Here is a 17,080-nt window from a genome sequence, read left to right as displayed (position 1 = left end):
AAGATCTAACAATCATATATACATTTATTTAAAAAAAAAAAAAAAGAAGACTGCTTTATTTATCAAGCAAAAAATATTGAAGGAAACATGTAATTAGGTATAAATTAGGGGTTGGTAATTTATTCCTAATTGCTGTAAATTAGGGATTGATGATTGATTCCTTATTGTTGTAAATTAGGGATTGTTAATTTATTGCAAATTAGGAATTGATTGATTGAGGATTGCTGTAAATTTGGGGTTTATTAATTGGGGATTGTTGTAAATTAGGGATGATTTTTTTCTTTATTCTTCTATTTGATCTTTGTATAAATTGTGTTAATGAAATAGAATGGGTTTTTTTGTCACACTTTTATAAAAAACAGAAGAACACTCAACAAAATAAAAATAAAAAATTAAAAAAGAAGCCTTAGCATATGTAGATCCTTTCAACTTGGAGTTTGGACCAGTTTGTCTTCCAAGTTCCATCAAACCAGCAGTTGTCCAAATTGAATCTTTTTATGTGTCCCCTATGTGTTTTTATATGAACTTGTAAACTGGCATAAAATATAAATGAATCTCATCTTTTGTTAAATTTGCAACCTTTGTTCTTATTTAGTTTTTTTTAATAATTGCTTTGTTAATAGTTTATATTTTTTATGCTTATAAAAGTTTGTACTCTTTGTTTTATTTATATATGCTTCACTTTGGTTAAGCGTGCGCTTCGTTTTGTGTTTTGCACTTAAGCTTCGTAGGCTTTCTGCGCTTAGTGCTTTTAAAAACATTGCATATACTAGCAAATGTCTTCTAACATTGTCAACCTTTAAATATTAGATTTCCATAATTTTGACGTAACATATATATATTCTAACATAGACATATATTTTGATGTTACTTTCTCCTCTTGTTTGCTACATTGGATTGGGTTTGTTACTGCGTGGAAATTGATTTCCCATTATGTAATAGCTAATTTCTAGGCTTGTGGGGTAATGTTTCTTTTTGATGGGTCCTCTTTGCACCTTTAGTTTCTCCAATTAATGGGAAAACGAGGTATGTTAATTGATATTTTTAGAGAAGAGAAAAAAGAAAAAAATGACTTCAAGCTGTGAATGAGTGGATAAAGAGATGAGCTTGTTATGAGAAAGGTTGGAGGAGTTCAAACTAAAAGGAGAAATGAAAGAAAGGATGAAGTAGTTTCAAAACGGATGAGAGAAGCCAAGTTCAAATCTATTCTAATCTGTAATGTATTGTTATTTGAATTTGTTGTAATCTATTCTTGTATTTTAGAAGAGTTTTTAGGATATCTTGTGTATATATACTTCAACCTACAGATCAATGAAGTGTGAGGAAGGACATTTATTTTATTCAGCCTCCAAACATTTGATATATCTCTTCCATTTATTTTTCATGTTATCAGAGCCATGTTCTTGTGGCAGATGTTTCCTCTTTACCTACGAATTGTAGAATCCTTTAGGTACGCGTCACGGATGAAACTCAAGCAGTTAGTGGGATGTCAACCACCGTCCCTCTTCCAACTAGAAATACACATGTTCCATCTGTTCCAATGGCTCTCGACAACCATTTTCTCTAGATTACTCAACATAAATTGAATGGAACAAACTTTAGAGAATGATCCCAATTAGTTTTGTTGGTAGTTAGGGGAAAAGGAAAGGTTGGTTATCTGACAAGAGCAGTTCCTAAGCCTAACATAGAATCAGTAACCTATGTCATTTGGGAAGCGGAGAATTCTATTGTTATGGCCTAGTTGGTCAATTCCATGGAGCTAAAGATTGGAAGGACCTACTTGTTCTATAAGACAACCAAGGGGATTTGGGCAGCTGTATAAGAAATATACTTAAACATGAAGAACATTGCTTAGTGTTTTTTGATTCGATATACTATTCGAATGACAAGGCAAGGTACTAATTCTGTTACCGAATATTTCAATACTCTGACAGAGTTATGGCAGGAGATGAACCTATTTTATGAAATCACTTGGGAGTGTTTTGAAGATGGAAGAAAGTATATTAAGATGATAGAAAAGGTGAGTGTTTGACTTCCTACACGGCCTCAATTATGATCTAGATGAAGTTAGTGGCAGATTACTTGGAACTAAGCCTTTCCCATCTATAAGGGAAGTTTTTGCAGAAGTTAGATGAGAAGAGAGCAGGAAGAAGGTGATGCTAACTTCATCAGGGTCTTCCAATAATGATGTATACACACAAACATCAGCCCTAGTTACTTCAAGGATGAAAACATCTAAAGGAGAGTCCTAGAATGATAAACAGTGGTGTGACCACTGCAATAAGCCATACCATACTAGGGATACCTGCTGGAAAATCCATGGGAAACCAGCAAATTGGAAGCTAAAGAACCAGAGGAAGGTGAATCAATCTGCCTATGTGGTAGAGGTTAAAGTTGGAAAACCAACTAATTTGACCTTATCAACAGATCAATTGGAAGTATTACAACAGTTGTTGAGCCAGACCAAGGTGATCAAATCTGATGCCACAGATAATCCTAATCCGGTAGTATCTTTGGCCAAACAAGGTATATCTGGATACTCCTTGTTCTCTCATAAATTCACTACAAATTGTTGGATAATAGATACAGGTGCTTTGGACCACATGACCAGTTCACTTAAGGTGTTGTTAGCCTATAAACCTTGTGATAAGGGTATAACCATCTCAATGGCTAATGGTACAACCTCTATGGCTCAAGGAAAAGGGTAGCTTATGTGGCAGGGTTAACTCTAAAATTAGTTTTATATGTGCTTGATTTGAAATGTAACATGCTATCAATAAGCAAGCCAACTAGAGATAGGAGTTGTTTGGTAACATTTTTTCCATCTTATTGTGAATTTCAGGACCTATCTTCGGGGAAGATGATTGGTAGTGTTGAGGAGAAAGGTGGTCTCTATCATATCTCAAGGCTTGGTCATTCTATTGGATCTAGGTCACATTCAATCCTTCTTGTCTGTTATTTCAGATTTTGAAGTCATGTTATGGCATTAATGTTTAGTGCATCTTACCTTCAATTATCTTAAAGTATTGTATCCTTCTCTTTTCATCAATAAAAGGTGCCATTCTTTTCAATGTGAACGATGTATCCTTGCTAAACAAACCAAAATTTCACATCCAACTCATATCTATATGCCTTTAAAGCCATTTTATTTGGTCCATAGTGACATTTGGGGACTAGCAAGGTATACTCATTGGTTCATCACTTTCATAGATGACCATATAAGAGTTAGTTGGGTGGTTCTTAATGAAAGACAAATTTGAAGCCTATATTGTCTTCAAAAGGTTTTATCAAATGGTGAGAAATGTTTTTCAATCCTCCATTCATGTTTTACGTTCAGATAATGGCTAGAAATATTTTTCCAATAAATTCAATCATTATCTAACTAAGCATGGTATCATTCAACAAAGTTCATGCCCTTACAATCTTTAACAAAATGGGGTGGTAGAATGAAAAAACCGCCATCTTCTTGAGACTGCTAGTTCTATCATGTTCACTAACTCAGTGCCTAATTCCTACTGGGGGGAAGCAATTCTCAAAGCCTTGACTTCCCTCCAAGATTCTTGCATTCAGAACTCCCTTAAATGTCTTTCTTGACTTTTATCCTCATCATACCCGAGTCCTGAATTCCCTTTCCCTGAAGTTTTTGGATGCACTGTCTTTGTGCACAAGTACCAACCTTCTCAATCCAAACTTGAACCTAAAGCTCTTAAATGCATATTTGTTGGCTATTCTTCGACTCAACAAGGATATAAGTGCTATAATCCTGATACTTGACTCTTTATTGTCTCTTGTGATGTCTCATTTCTCGAGCATCAACCATTTTTTTTCCCATATTCCTTTGCAGGGGGGCAGACTTAGTACTGGGCGATGTTGGGACTCCACCATCTCTCTTCCCACTTGTTCACCTCCTACCTTTCCTCCTACTTCCCTACCTTCTACGGTTTTTGCTACTGAACCTCTTACTGAATCTATACCTGAACCAGTCCTTGTTTCTACCCAAAGCTTGGTGCCTTATCAAGGGGGAGATTAGAACAACTAGATTCAGGAAGACCAGGCTTTTGAAAAACCACCATTGGTTTATTCCAGAAGGCCTCGTAATCCTTAGCTAGGCCCAATGTCTAATTTGGAGATACGTCTAGATGCTGATACTATAGAAAGTTTGGGATCTACAGGGTTTGGTGACCTAGATATCCCAATATCACTAAGGAAAGGGGTGAGATCATGTACCAAACACCCTATTTCTAATTATTTGGGGTATTCAAACCTATCTCCTCTGTTTAGGGCTTTTACTATTAGCATTGATGACATTGAGATCCCTAGAGATATATCATACATTAGAGGATCAAAAATGGAAGCCAACAGTTATGGATGAGATGCAAGCTTTAGAAATCAATGGCACTTGGGATATTGTGAGGCTACTTGATGGGAAAAAAATTGTTGGTAGCAAGTGGGTATTTATAGTAAAGTATAAGTCCAATGGGAGCATTGATAGGTACAAGGCTAGACTAGTAGTCCAAGGGTTCACATAAACTCAAGAACTTGACCACGAGGAGACTTTTGCCTTGATAGCCAAGCTAAATTCTATCTAGATGTTACTTTCATTGGCTGCCAATTTGGATTGGAAATTGCACCAGCTGGATATCAATAATGTTTTTTTGAATGGTGAACTAGAAGAAGAGATTTATACGAGGAGACCTCCTGGCTTTGAGACGGAGGATATAAAAGGAAGGTATGTAAACTAAAGAAGTCACTAAATGGCCTGTAGTAGTCTCTTAGGGCATGGTTCAAACGATTTAGTGATACTTTAAATAAGTTGGGAAACAAGCGAGGGCAGACAGACCATACCCTATTTACAAAACTTGAAGCAGATGGAAGAAGAACAATCCTCGTTGTGTATGTGGATGATATTATTATCATAGGGGGATAACAACCTAGAAGTTGAGAATCTCAAGAATCCACTAAGGCATGTATTTGAAGTAAAAGACTTAGATGAATTGAGATATTTCCTTGGAATGGAAGTAGCTAGAAGCAAAGAAGGTATTTTCATATCCCAAAGGAAGTACACTTCAGATTTGTTGAAGGAGACCGTCAAACTTGGGTGTAAACCTACCAATACTCCACTAGAATCAAATTGGAAGAATAAAGAAGATAGCAAAAGTGAATACCAAGTGAATAAGGGAAGATACCAGCACCTAGTGGGAAAACTAATCTACCTATCTCTCACTCGTCCTAACATTGCATATGATGTAAGTATAGTTAGTCAATTCATGCACTCGCCTACAAAAAGACATCTTGAGGTAGCACACTACATCCTTAGGTATCTCAAGGGAACACCTGAGAAATGATTGTTATTTAAAAAGAGCCAAGACAAGGGAATTAGTGGGTATGTAGATGCAGATTGGACTGAATTCATTGATGATAGCATATCTACATCAGGATATTGCACTAAACTATGGGGTAACCTGGTCATACGTATGGAGAAGCAAGAAGCAACCTGTAGCGGCTCGTAACAGCGCAGAAGCAAAGTATAGAGTCATTGCTAAAGGCATATGTGAGGTTATTTGGTTGTAAAAATTGATGAGGGATCTAAACATACCTATATCCTCTCTAATAAGGGTCTATAGTGACAGCAAGTCAGTAATAAGTATTGTAAATAATCCGATGTAACATAACCTGATGAAACATGTAAGAATTGACCGACATTTTGTCAAACAAGAGATCGAGAATGGAGATATAAGCCTCTATTATGTTTCTACTGAGTTTCAAGAGGTAGATATTCTTACTAAAGCAATGAAGAAACAAGGATTTGAATCAATTAAAGGCAAGCTGGGAATGGTGTATATTCACCAGTATGAGGGGGAGTATTAGAGTAGATAAAAAATAAAAAAATGAATTCAAGCTGTGAATGAGTGGGTAAAGAGATGAGGTTGTTATGGGAAAAGGTTGGAGAAGTTCAAACTAAGAGAATAAATGAAAGAAAGGATGAAGCAATTTCAAAACGGATGCGAGAAGCCAAGTTCAAATCTATTCTAATCTATAATGTATTGTTATTTGAATTTTTTGTAATCTATTCTTGTATTTTAGGAGAGTTTTTAGGATATCTTGTGTATATATATTTCGACCTACAGATCAATGAAGCGTGAGGAAGAATATTTATTTTATTCAGCCTCCAAACATTCGATATATCTCTTCTATTTATTTTTCAGATATTTATTATTGGCAGTTGGGAAGCATTGATGTTAATTCTACATGCTCAATTCAGAAGTTCTGCTTTCAAATTTTTTGGAGTCAATTATTTTGTGTGACCATTTGTCACTTTTTTTTTCCCTAGAAGTTGATAGCATATTAAACTACTTTGAAATCTATTCTCAGGAGGAACAGGAGGTGGAAGAGGTCCATGAAATCACCCACAGAGTATATTTAGATGTCGATATTGATAAACAGCACGCTGGTATGAAGCCTTTTCTCTCTTCTAAACTTTACTGAGAATTTTAACTCAAATGTTGGGATATGATCTTTTCTTTAGGCTGTTGCATTTCAAATCCATTGTGATTTTGTTTGATCTCTACCCATTCATAGTTTGAGTTCTCAATCCTGTTAGGAAATTTTATTGTCTTTAGTTACTTGGAGCAACTATAGGTCAACAGTGGGAAATGTTGTCTATGAAGGCCCTTCCAGGAAATTGTTCGATTTTCCAGATTCTTTTTTGGCTTTAAACTTTTTTCCCCATTTGTCTCATTACTTATTGTATATTCTGCTACATTTATTCTGTATTAATTTGCTGATTATGAAACCAAGTGGTTGTTGATTCTTCAGGGTGAGTGCCCAACTGTTGAATGTTAGAGACATTTAGCATATACATATGATAATTAGATCATACTTTGTTACAGAATTACATCACTATTTTAAACCCCTGAAGAAGTTGTGATGTGGCTGTTTTCTTTTAGTAGGTACACAATGTTTCTATGTATGATCTTATGACTTATAAGTAGTAATCATGATATAATAGAAAAAAATGATCTTCTACAAGTGCATCCACCTTTGATGATTAGAGGCATTCTCTGTCCACATGGTAGTCTAAAATCATATTTTTCCTCTCAATCATTTGTGACTTGAGCCTCTAAAGTAGTTTTCTTCCCACATTTCCCATCTGTAGGTATTCAATGTTTTTGTTTCTGGTCCCATGTGGTAAATAACTGCCATACATTTGGTAATTTGTGAGAAGCCTCCTATCTTTTTCTGTGAGAAAGGTTTTTTCACAGTGTTTGCATTCACAGAAGCACGGATGTGACAACTTGACATTAGATGGTGGTTTCTAAATCATGCAGGATATATTACAGTGGGGTGTGAAAAAAAAAAATTGTTCCTATATATTTTTTATAGGTGATATTTTAATGTTTATTTTGAAGATAATTTTTTTAGCTGAGATATTTTGAAGATAATTAAAAATACAAGATAACACTAATATTAAATAAGAAAGGAATATTATAATAAACTTTATAGTCTACATTTTAGTTCAATAAGATTTAAAACTAAAGAAAATCCTTAAAAAAAGATTGTTCTATCAACTTGTAAACTAAAATATTATTACATTGCACTTGGAACAAAATCCACAAAGATATTTGTGGAGACACATATTGGAGTTGGACTAATATAGGCACATTTTGATATAAGCATAAACATAACTCCTTAATTTCTTGATATAGACTTAGCTATATTACAAAGCATATTTTTCTGTAAGTTACTTGATTTCTTGACAAGCAGATTTTGTCTATTAAAAATATTAGATTTTTAGTAATAGTTATTGCTTTCTTAGCATATTCCTTGGTTACTTGAAGAAAACAAATTAATCAAAAGATGGATTTCGAAGTAGTGACCTCGTAGTAGATGTTTGCGGCTGTCCATGTGCAATTTGTCCAATAGTGAAACTCTATCATTTATGTTGCTGACTTCTTCACCCTTTAACTTACTTTCTCAATGGCACAAATTAACCTTGCTTTATTATTTTTAAGAACTAGGTTCTCAGCATGTCCATGTGTGCTCTAGGCATCCTGAGTTATGCATGAGTGACCAAGTTATGTTATAAGAAAATATTAACATTCTCAAGAATTGCAAATTATTTGCATGATTTAGAGTGTTGCACGCCCTTGTTTAGGCAGGAGAGTCAGTCCTTATTCAGGGATTCTCCTCTCCATTATAAGAAATTGCATGGACCTCCCTTGCCGTTAAGTAAAATGATCATTTTACCCTTGCAATTTTCTCTCACCTCTCTTCTTTCTCTCATGGCACAAATTAACTCTGCTTTAATATTTTTAAGAACTAGGTTCTCAGCATGTCCATGTGTGCCCTAGGCATCCCGAGTCCATGCACGAGTGACCCAAGTTATGTTACAAAATATTAATATGCTAAAAAATTGCTAATTATTTGCACGATTTAGACTGTTTCATGCCTTTGTTGAGGTGGGAGAGTCTCAGTCCTTGTTCAGGGAATCTCCCCTCCATTTTTAAGAAATTGCATGGACCTCCCTTGCCATAAAAGTAAGATAAAATGACCATTTACCCTTGCAACTTCTCTCACCTCTCGCCTCCTTTCTCTCTCCAAGCAATTGTTGGGGTTCATGAACCTAGACACAGAGAAAAGGAGGAAAGTAGGGGGTCCAAGGGGGGGGAGGGGGGGGGGGGGATGAGAGAGACAAGGAACCTTCAATGGGTTTGGTAGAGCAGAGAGGGGGGGGGGGGGGGGGGGAGAGGGGGAGAGCCACTACTGCCGCCCTTGCATTGTTGGAGGAGGAAAGAAGGAGAAAGAGAGGGGAGAGAAGATAAGTGCATTTTGATATTTTAAAAAATTTAATGGTGGTTTATTAATGGTAAGGGTTAAATTGTTGCACTTTTTGAACCTATGGAGAGGTCGCTATAATTACTCAAAATAGGGGAGAGGTTCCTTGACTTTCACCTAACCTCGTGGGTTTAAGAGCAGTTTATCTAAAATTTAATTATCCTAAAGATCCCAGTGTTATTTTCTTGTTTATTCTCTAAAATATTATCTTAGTGGGTAAAAAACCAAGTACAATAAACTAAAATCTATACATAACAGAGTTTTGGCTGGAAAAACTGTATGGCATCATGTTCCATCTAGCTGTCTTTATATAAGTAATATGAAGAAGTTATCTGATTGAATGCCTAATTATTAGAAAGTAAATAGTTTTAATAGTATTACCTTTGTATGACATACAATTTTACTCCTGCTTGTATATTTTTGAACATATGACATGCCACATTCCTCTTTCCATGCTATAATGGTAATAGAGAACAAAGTGCTTGAACTGACTTTGTGTAGTGAAGAAAAGCATATTTGCAAGAAAATTCCTCTTTAACTAGATAACTTATTACTCATAAATGTACGTTTGTCACACAACATGAAAGACTTCTAACAGTAAATATTTGCAGCAAATTTCCCAACAGAAGGTTTCTTAAACCTAATCTTAGCGAATTTGGAAAAAGCCCCTTTGGATTTCCAGATGGGATTTATGTAGAAATAAGTATTTGGGTGAATTATAATTTTACGGATATCTTTAGTAAATACAGTACAAAACAGGATTGAGGGGAGGTCCCTGGCCTATAGCAGATTTGTTTTGTTTTGTTTTTTCACTTGCTTGTCGTATGGTGCTAATCTTTGATTTTTTTGTTTTTAAATTTTTGCCTTGGTTCATGATTTTGACAATTTTCTTTTGAATAAATGTAAAAGTAAATGTTGTGTACTGAAGAAAGTAGACATTAGTTCAGATGGCTTTTTTGGCAACCTTCTCTGATGTGTGTATTTTGGCCATATTGTTTGAATTCACAAAAAATTCACCTGAACACACTCTATGGTTGGTTTGGAACTTGGAAAAGGGTGGTTGTGCTAGTTACTAGTTTTGAAATGCTTCCCCTTTTGTCATCATCCATGTTTGATTTATACCTTAATCCATTTCAATTAAATAATCTACTCATTTCCTACTGTATTTAAAGTGCAATTGGATTATACCATGCATATAAACGGAAAAAATACTGTAGTTCATTTTGATCTCATACATACAATGATTTTGTAACTTTCTGCCTTTCCATTCTTCTGCCTTTTGCCTTTTTTCTTTATCTTGTTAGACTTAACTTACCTGTGAATTTTCTGCAGGGAGAATTGTAATTGGATTATATGGAAAAGTAGTACCAAAAACTGTTGGTATGATTTCAATCTTCTTCAACGTTCACATTGATGTCAGGATGCTTTTTTCCTTAATCAGTATATTGATATCAGAGCCCAATTTTAATATATCTTTTTTCAAGAATATATATATATATATATATTCTCTGACAACATTGATTTTGATGAATTATTCTTTTTTTTAAACCTTTCGGTGCTTAAACAGTTGGTTCTTGTATCAAATGATATTATTCTTTTCTGCTAGGCTGTATCAAATGATTTTCATTGGATAAGTTGCATAACAAAAATCTATAAATTGCATAAATGAAAGTCTGGGCACTCTATTCAAATACAGTGTTACAGCATCTCAGTTTTTATGAGCCTGTCTAACCGAAGAAAGAATTTCAATTAGTTTGGTTCTTTGAAATGTTTGCTAAGTTGCACCGTGAAAATTTGCCTTCCAACTAGCTTGCAGTTTGGGGTAGCTTAGGGTAATAAAATATGGTTATGCTGTATTAGTTTTATAGTTGAAGATACCAACATAGGCTGGATTTTTAAGCTCTCATCTTGGAACATTTTTATAGACTTGAGATCTGAAGGTCTGGGGAAAAACCACATTGTGCTTTGGGTTGAAAGTGAATGTCAAAAGTGAGGGGAAGATGTTGGAGTATTTGTCTTAAAATGAGACTTTTGGGGCTAAAAATTGTGGCTTTGAAGAGAAGTTGAAGCTATACCCTCCCCTTCATAGTAGATGGTCGCTAAGGGTTCAAAACGGTTGCTTCTAGCATTTGGTTCTGATGTATAATATACTAGAGGATTGGTGGGAAGAGGACAAGAAGCAAACCTAGGAATCTTTCTAGTATAGATCTGGGAATCTTACAAGGCTTGACTGCATTTTGCAGCACACAACCTAAAATTCTCCACACAATGGTTGCATAGAGAGATTAGTTGGTATCCGTAAACTTGGGTTTTATTCAAATAAGCTCATTTAATAACTCAACTCATTAGGATTACAAGGCCTATTATACTCAGCTGTTCAATAGATTGATATTGATTCCTGTTCTTGAAATACATTGATTTTGGCAATTTTAAAAGTGTGTCTAAGAAATGCATTACATGGGGAGGCTTGTTCAACAAGGGGGCAAGAAAATATGTTCTTTAGTTTCAGGTAGACAGTCACCTGTAGCAAAATTAAAACTACTGAGTTTTTCTATCGATGAATAGGTCTACCATGCCTCATCCTTCAACCAAACTTCCCCACAACCTTTTCTCTCTGAAGATACTTGTCCTTCACAACTTACTTTTATTTGGAGAATGCTTGCCTCATGAACCTTTTTTTTTCTGGTTGTTGAGACTTGTTCAGTGGTTACCATAAAGGACATCAATACCCATTCAGATACTGGCACTGGTTTGTCAATGAGCATTTTGGAGTTTATGGATCCTATGATTATGTGGTCATTAGACTTCTTAGCTATTTTGAAACTCCCTTTTCAGCCACAGAAATTGACCTAGTAGGGCATTGAGAAGATGGATTATTGTGACAGCGATTAACACAGGCTATAGTATCTCTCGTTTTTCAATCAAAACTACAACTTGCACACATAAAGTCTTTCATTTTAATATTTTTTTGTTAAGGACTTTCTTTTGACTTTTCTTCTATTTAGTAGGCCACTTGAATGGCAGGCACATGCTATAATGTTGATTTGGAGGAGCTAAATTGCAAACATTTTTGTATTTGACCCTTGTTAATGACACGGCTTTCAGGTTTTCATTGATGGAACTTCATTCTTGTGCTGATAATAAAAAATTTCTTGGATATTTAATAGTACTCCTTTTTGGCAGTTGAATTAAGTGAACTTCTTTTAGTGAGTTATAGCATTTTCTTGTTTGGTATTTTGCAAATTTGCCATTAAATAATTTTTTGTCCATTTTAACTTGGCCTTCAAAAGCTGTACATTTAGATTGGTCTTTGCCACAAATAATTTCCTTTTGTTCTTCAAGCCTGCATCAACTTAAGAAAATTACTATCCAACCCACCAAGAATATTGCAAATTGTTGTCCCCATGGAAAATTGCCAACTTCAAGCTCAACACTTTTATTAACACCAATTGATCTAGGATCTTTTGCAAATCAACCTGTGGATGCAGCTGGGGAACTGGTTAACAGTTTTAAGATTGGGGATACATAAATGTTTGAGACACCAAACACATGACTAATGCTTTCACCAAGCGAAAAAAAACAAAAAAAGAAACACTAATGCTTTCTGTAATGGTTTTTTGGCCTAAGACGGCAGTATGCCCCCTCTCTATTTACCTGGCCACAGTATGTTCTATTTTCATCACTTCGATGTTGCTTGCTTATTTCCTGGGGAACCTCATAATCCCTTAAGAAAACCTCATTTCAATATATTTTAGCATCAATCACTTTTGTCTTTTGTGATTGAGGAGACAAAGGTGATTCTGTCAAACAATCAATGGGAAAAAAGGCTGTATCTTGGACCTCTGACCCCAAATATATAGGAGAAATCTGGGTCCAAAAAATATGATTGCCCTATTATGGTTTTACATAAAGAAATTACTACATATGTTTTGTAGAATTAGGGCAATGATATCCAGTCATGTTTTGTACAGGTTGATTTCATAATATCAATTTTGTGATGGAACATGACTATATCAATTATCTTCGTTCACCGCCATCTCATGAAACTTTCTCACATGAAGATGGTGTTGGTACTTTATCTCGTCATTCCTCACTATATGGTTGCATTAGGAAGTGCATCCAGAATAAAAATTTTCCACATTATTGTTCTGCATGGATTTGTATTGCCAATGTGACTCTTAGAAATCCTTTGACATTATGAATTTCATGCCAACCCTAACTTGATAAGAGTAAGGTGCAGTTGATGTTGATGATGATGATGATAGGGTTATGAATATCAAAGAAAGGGTATTCTGCTTATAGATGTAAAACTAAGATGTTTTGGATTTTTTCGCTCTCAGGTCAAGGATTTTCTCAGGACTTATTGGTGTTGGGTGTCTGTTCAGGCATCAATCAATCTAGTGGTTAATCAAAGGGCGAAAAGGTAGTGAGAGCTTCGGGTCTGGTCTCTTCCCTCTGGACTGCAAAGACTTGCCATTTAGGAATACTGGTCTTGACGTACTGATAAACTGATTTAGCAAGTAAATAAATATGACATTAGATTAGTGTGCTAGAACAAAGTGTAAATGCACATATTTATGCTTTGCTTGTGTTGTATGGTTACACCCATACACAAATATTTGTCATATGCTCGCAGAGGAGGAGGCATCCAACTTTTATGAAGCAGGCTAAGAAAGGTCTTGCACTCCGACCCTTTACAGAACAAATGGCACTAGATTTTAGATGTGAACACATGGATCAAAACCTTAGGTTGTTTTGAGAGTAAAAATAAGGATATAGAAGATACATTTAACTCTCTATCTAAAAGCTTAAGCTGGTGGATAGAGTGTTAAACTTTTCTTGTATATTAAAACAATGAAAATTAGAATCCTAGAGTCAAATCAGAAGTAGAAGATAGAACCCATGGACAGTCAATTCAATGTGAACAATCTGCCCTATAAGAAGTGGTGATCATAAATATGATACCACCAGACACAGAGGAGGAAGTATAGATTAAGTACTTGCCATTGAAGTTCTACCATATGTTTTGCATTCAATTGATTCCCTTTTGTTTCTATTAATTGTCATATTGATCCTTAGTTTATCTTGATTGGATAATTCGCTAACCTTTCAAATTTTTTCCTTATTGCAGAAAATTTCAGGGCTTTGTGCACAGGTATTTGGTGTTCTGTCTTCTGAATTTGCTTATTTCCTAACTTTATAATATTTTCTTAGTGCCTGCTTTTATGGTGAGCTTGCTGCACATAACCAGCATTGTTGAATTCAGGGGAACTGGGAAAAAGTGTGAGTGGAAAAGCTCTTCATTACAAGGGAAAACCTTTCCATCGTATAATACCTGGGTTTATGATTCAAGGGGGAGACATTATCCGTGGTGATGGGAAGGGAAGTGAATCTGTATATGGCGGCACCTTTCCTGATGAGAGTTTTAGGATAAAACACTCACATCCAGGTCCTTACATGTACATTTTCATGATCGCATTCCTTTCTTTTGTTATGCAGTCTGCATTCAGGAATTATCATGCAAAAAACCTGGAGTTATAGATATTTGGGATTTTGAGGTTTCGCATACTCATCTTCTCCTAAACTGTAACTTTGCAGGTGTTGTTTCCATGGTGAACTCTGGACCCGATTCCAATGGATCACAATTTTTTATCACCACAGTCAAGGCTAGCTGGTAAGTTGAGATACTAGGCTTTAAAAAAATTTGTTGGGACCTGACATCTCTGAGTCCTTGGTAATAAGGATGAACAGTAACATCTTTATCAAGAAAACCGAGCCAGTGTAATCTTCCAAGTTCCCAACCCCCTGAGAAGTGTGGTTTCTGTATTTCATTAACTATTCACAGATGTTGGCTATCACAACAGTCAGATAAATGTTTAACTAACCTTCTCTTAGTATTTTCCCATGGTCGAGTGATTCATGTGCACAGTGAACAGGATGTGCAGTATGGTTAAATTTGTGGAACAATTGTGTATTTTTTTGCCCTTTGCTTACCTCCGTAGTGAAGGGGGAGAAAATTTTAGGAGGAGAGCAATCGTGACTCAAGTGGTTATAAAGCACAACCCACCCAAACTGTACTTATGCACAGTTGCTGATTAAAGGAAACAACTGTACTTGTATATGTTATTAATTTGCAAAACTTGCAAGGATTGGGGCCTGAGAGTGATTGTTAAGTAAACCCTCAGTTTATGAGACTGTTCTGAGCTATCTAGGATTTCTATGTTACTTGTTTTGTTGTTTTGGCATTGTTTTACCTTCCCAAGAAATAGATGAACATAGTCATACCGTATGGCCTAAAGTTGTACGATGTGTAGATATTTACTGACAAATATATATAACACGTCATCAACTGAAGTTGAAGTGCTGAACTTTTTTGTGCTAGGTGCTTAGTCATGATAGCTGGCGTGTCTTTGTTTAAACATTTTCAGGTTAGATGGGGAGCATGTTGTCTTTGGCAAGGTTATTGAAGGCATGGACACTGTATATGCGATTGAGGGGGGAGCTGGGACGTACAGCGGGAAGCCCAGGAAGAAGGTAACTATTGCTGATTCGGGAGAGATAACTAGCAGCAATTCAGAAGAGGGAAGCAGAAGTTCAACAAGCAGCACTTCATGACGATGCAAGTTTTACAGGAGCCATCTGCTATGTCTGATTGTAGGTAACAGTTTGGCCCTGTTCCACTTATATTGCATTGATGAAGAATTAATTTTCCATATGAATCTGCTTAGCCTTTTTTTTTTTTTTTAATGTTTAATATTTTGTTTGCAGGTACTGATTCATACATGTGTACTGTATTTCCATATGAAATGCTGTTTACTAATCCGGTGCCTGTATTTTGCTTTGATGCTGTACTTCTTCCATGTGAAGAAAGTCTTTGTTCTCGTCGCAATTAGAATGGGTTTTCTAAGGCATACTGGAAATATGTTCTGCCTGTAATGACTGCCTTTGTGCCTTACTCTGAAGTCATGTCTCATTTGAGAATGTATTTGTTGATTCTATTTGTCCTTTTGAGTTGGTGAGAGAGAGAGAGGTTAGAGAACGACAGACAGTAATGGAATGAATTTTTCATTCATTTTCTTTCAAAATTCTTAGGAGAGGTTTGATGGAATGGAACACTTAAATTGCGTACTGGAAATATCAACTTTAATAGCTTTTTAGGAGCTAAAATTTATGCTGAACGGATTCATCTTCTCGTAAATAGGGTAGGGTGTTAATGGTCATTTGCTATAGAATATATGTTTTCATTTTATCTATTTATTTATTGTTCACTCAATTAATAAGAAACACTTAAAAGACATTATATTATGTTCCCTCCCCTATTTTTCAAAAACGAGTAGAAGTGATTTTTTATGTTATGTTATTTCTATTTTTTATTTAATTATTATTATTATCTATATCCCAAACAAAGCCTTATAGGTACTGAAAGACAAACCAGTGATATGAATTGGCCTTTGTTCTTTTGGTTATGATGTAATATAAGTGTTTAAACTTTATTTGTTTTGTTATTGTTGATTATGAAAATAATAAAAGAGATTATGGTTCGTAGGAAGGTTTTTGGAAGCATTTGATGCTTTGGAAGTTGGGACTGAGACCACCGAGACTGGTAGAAAGAAGAAAGTAAAGCTTAAGTGCAAACGAGGAATATCATTATTTCCTTGTTGAAATAAATTTTTTTATTTTTATTTTTATATATAAAAAAAAAAGCAGTTTATAGTTTTGTTATTTGTATTTAATAATATAAGCTACTAATACTATGAACAAATCTTAAGCTGTGGGTGACGTGGCTAAACATTGAGCTTTGTAAGTGTAAGCCAAACTAACAGTCCGCGAGGAGCGGCGTCTGCCAGTCAACCTAAAAACAACCCAACTTAACCATGGATTTGTATTGTATTAGTCTATGGGGGGGGGGGGGACGGTGGGTTCACTGTCGGAATTTGATAAAAAAAACAAAGTAGACGACGCCGCAGTTGTCTCTGTGGAAGCCACCGCTTGCAATGGATGATGGATGGATAAGAAGAAGAAGAAGAAGATGATGATGCATATCCCAAAGGAATCCATCCCTGCCCACTGTTAAACACGAATCCATCTGACTGACTCTGCCTATTCACGGACCACGTGAGTCACGTGCTTTTTTTCTTTACATAAAAGATAAGAGTTGGGTTTATTCCTTTCTTTCACAGCTAGGTTGGATCTGCCGGCCGATCTGGTCTGGTGAAAAAAAAAGCACAGCTCTTTATTCTTCAAA

General features: G+C 35.5%; 1 protein-coding gene across 2 annotated transcripts in view; it reads left to right on the top strand.

Annotated features, from left to right (window-relative positions):
* Positions 1-15,836, top strand: part of LOC127802005 (peptidyl-prolyl cis-trans isomerase CYP21-1) — a 28,387-nt gene extending 12,551 nt beyond the window's left edge. The window contains exons 2-8 of one of the 2 annotated variants that reach the window (XM_052337613.1): positions 6,373-6,451; positions 10,168-10,215; positions 13,967-13,990; positions 14,102-14,284; positions 14,434-14,509; positions 15,264-15,489; positions 15,604-15,836. In XM_052337613.1, coding sequence (XP_052193573.1) covers positions 6,373-6,451; positions 10,168-10,215; positions 13,967-13,990; positions 14,102-14,284; positions 14,434-14,509; positions 15,264-15,450 — 597 coding nt within the window. In that variant the 3' untranslated portion in view covers positions 15,451-15,489; positions 15,604-15,836. Of the gene's footprint in view, positions 1-6,372; positions 6,452-10,167; positions 10,216-13,966; positions 13,991-14,101; positions 14,285-14,433; positions 14,510-15,263; positions 15,494-15,603 lie in introns of both variants that reach the window. The other variant, XM_052337612.1, reaches the window with a different exon arrangement.
* The last annotated feature ends 1,244 nt before the right edge of the window (positions 15,837-17,080 follow it).

This window comes from Diospyros lotus, chromosome 5 (assembly GCF_014633365.1).
Source record: "Diospyros lotus cultivar Yz01 chromosome 5, ASM1463336v1, whole genome shotgun sequence".
NCBI lineage: Eukaryota > Viridiplantae > Streptophyta > Magnoliopsida > Ericales > Ebenaceae > Diospyros > Diospyros lotus.
Note: the sequence above shows the minus strand (reverse complement) of the source record. Positions and strands in the feature narration are given on the sequence as shown.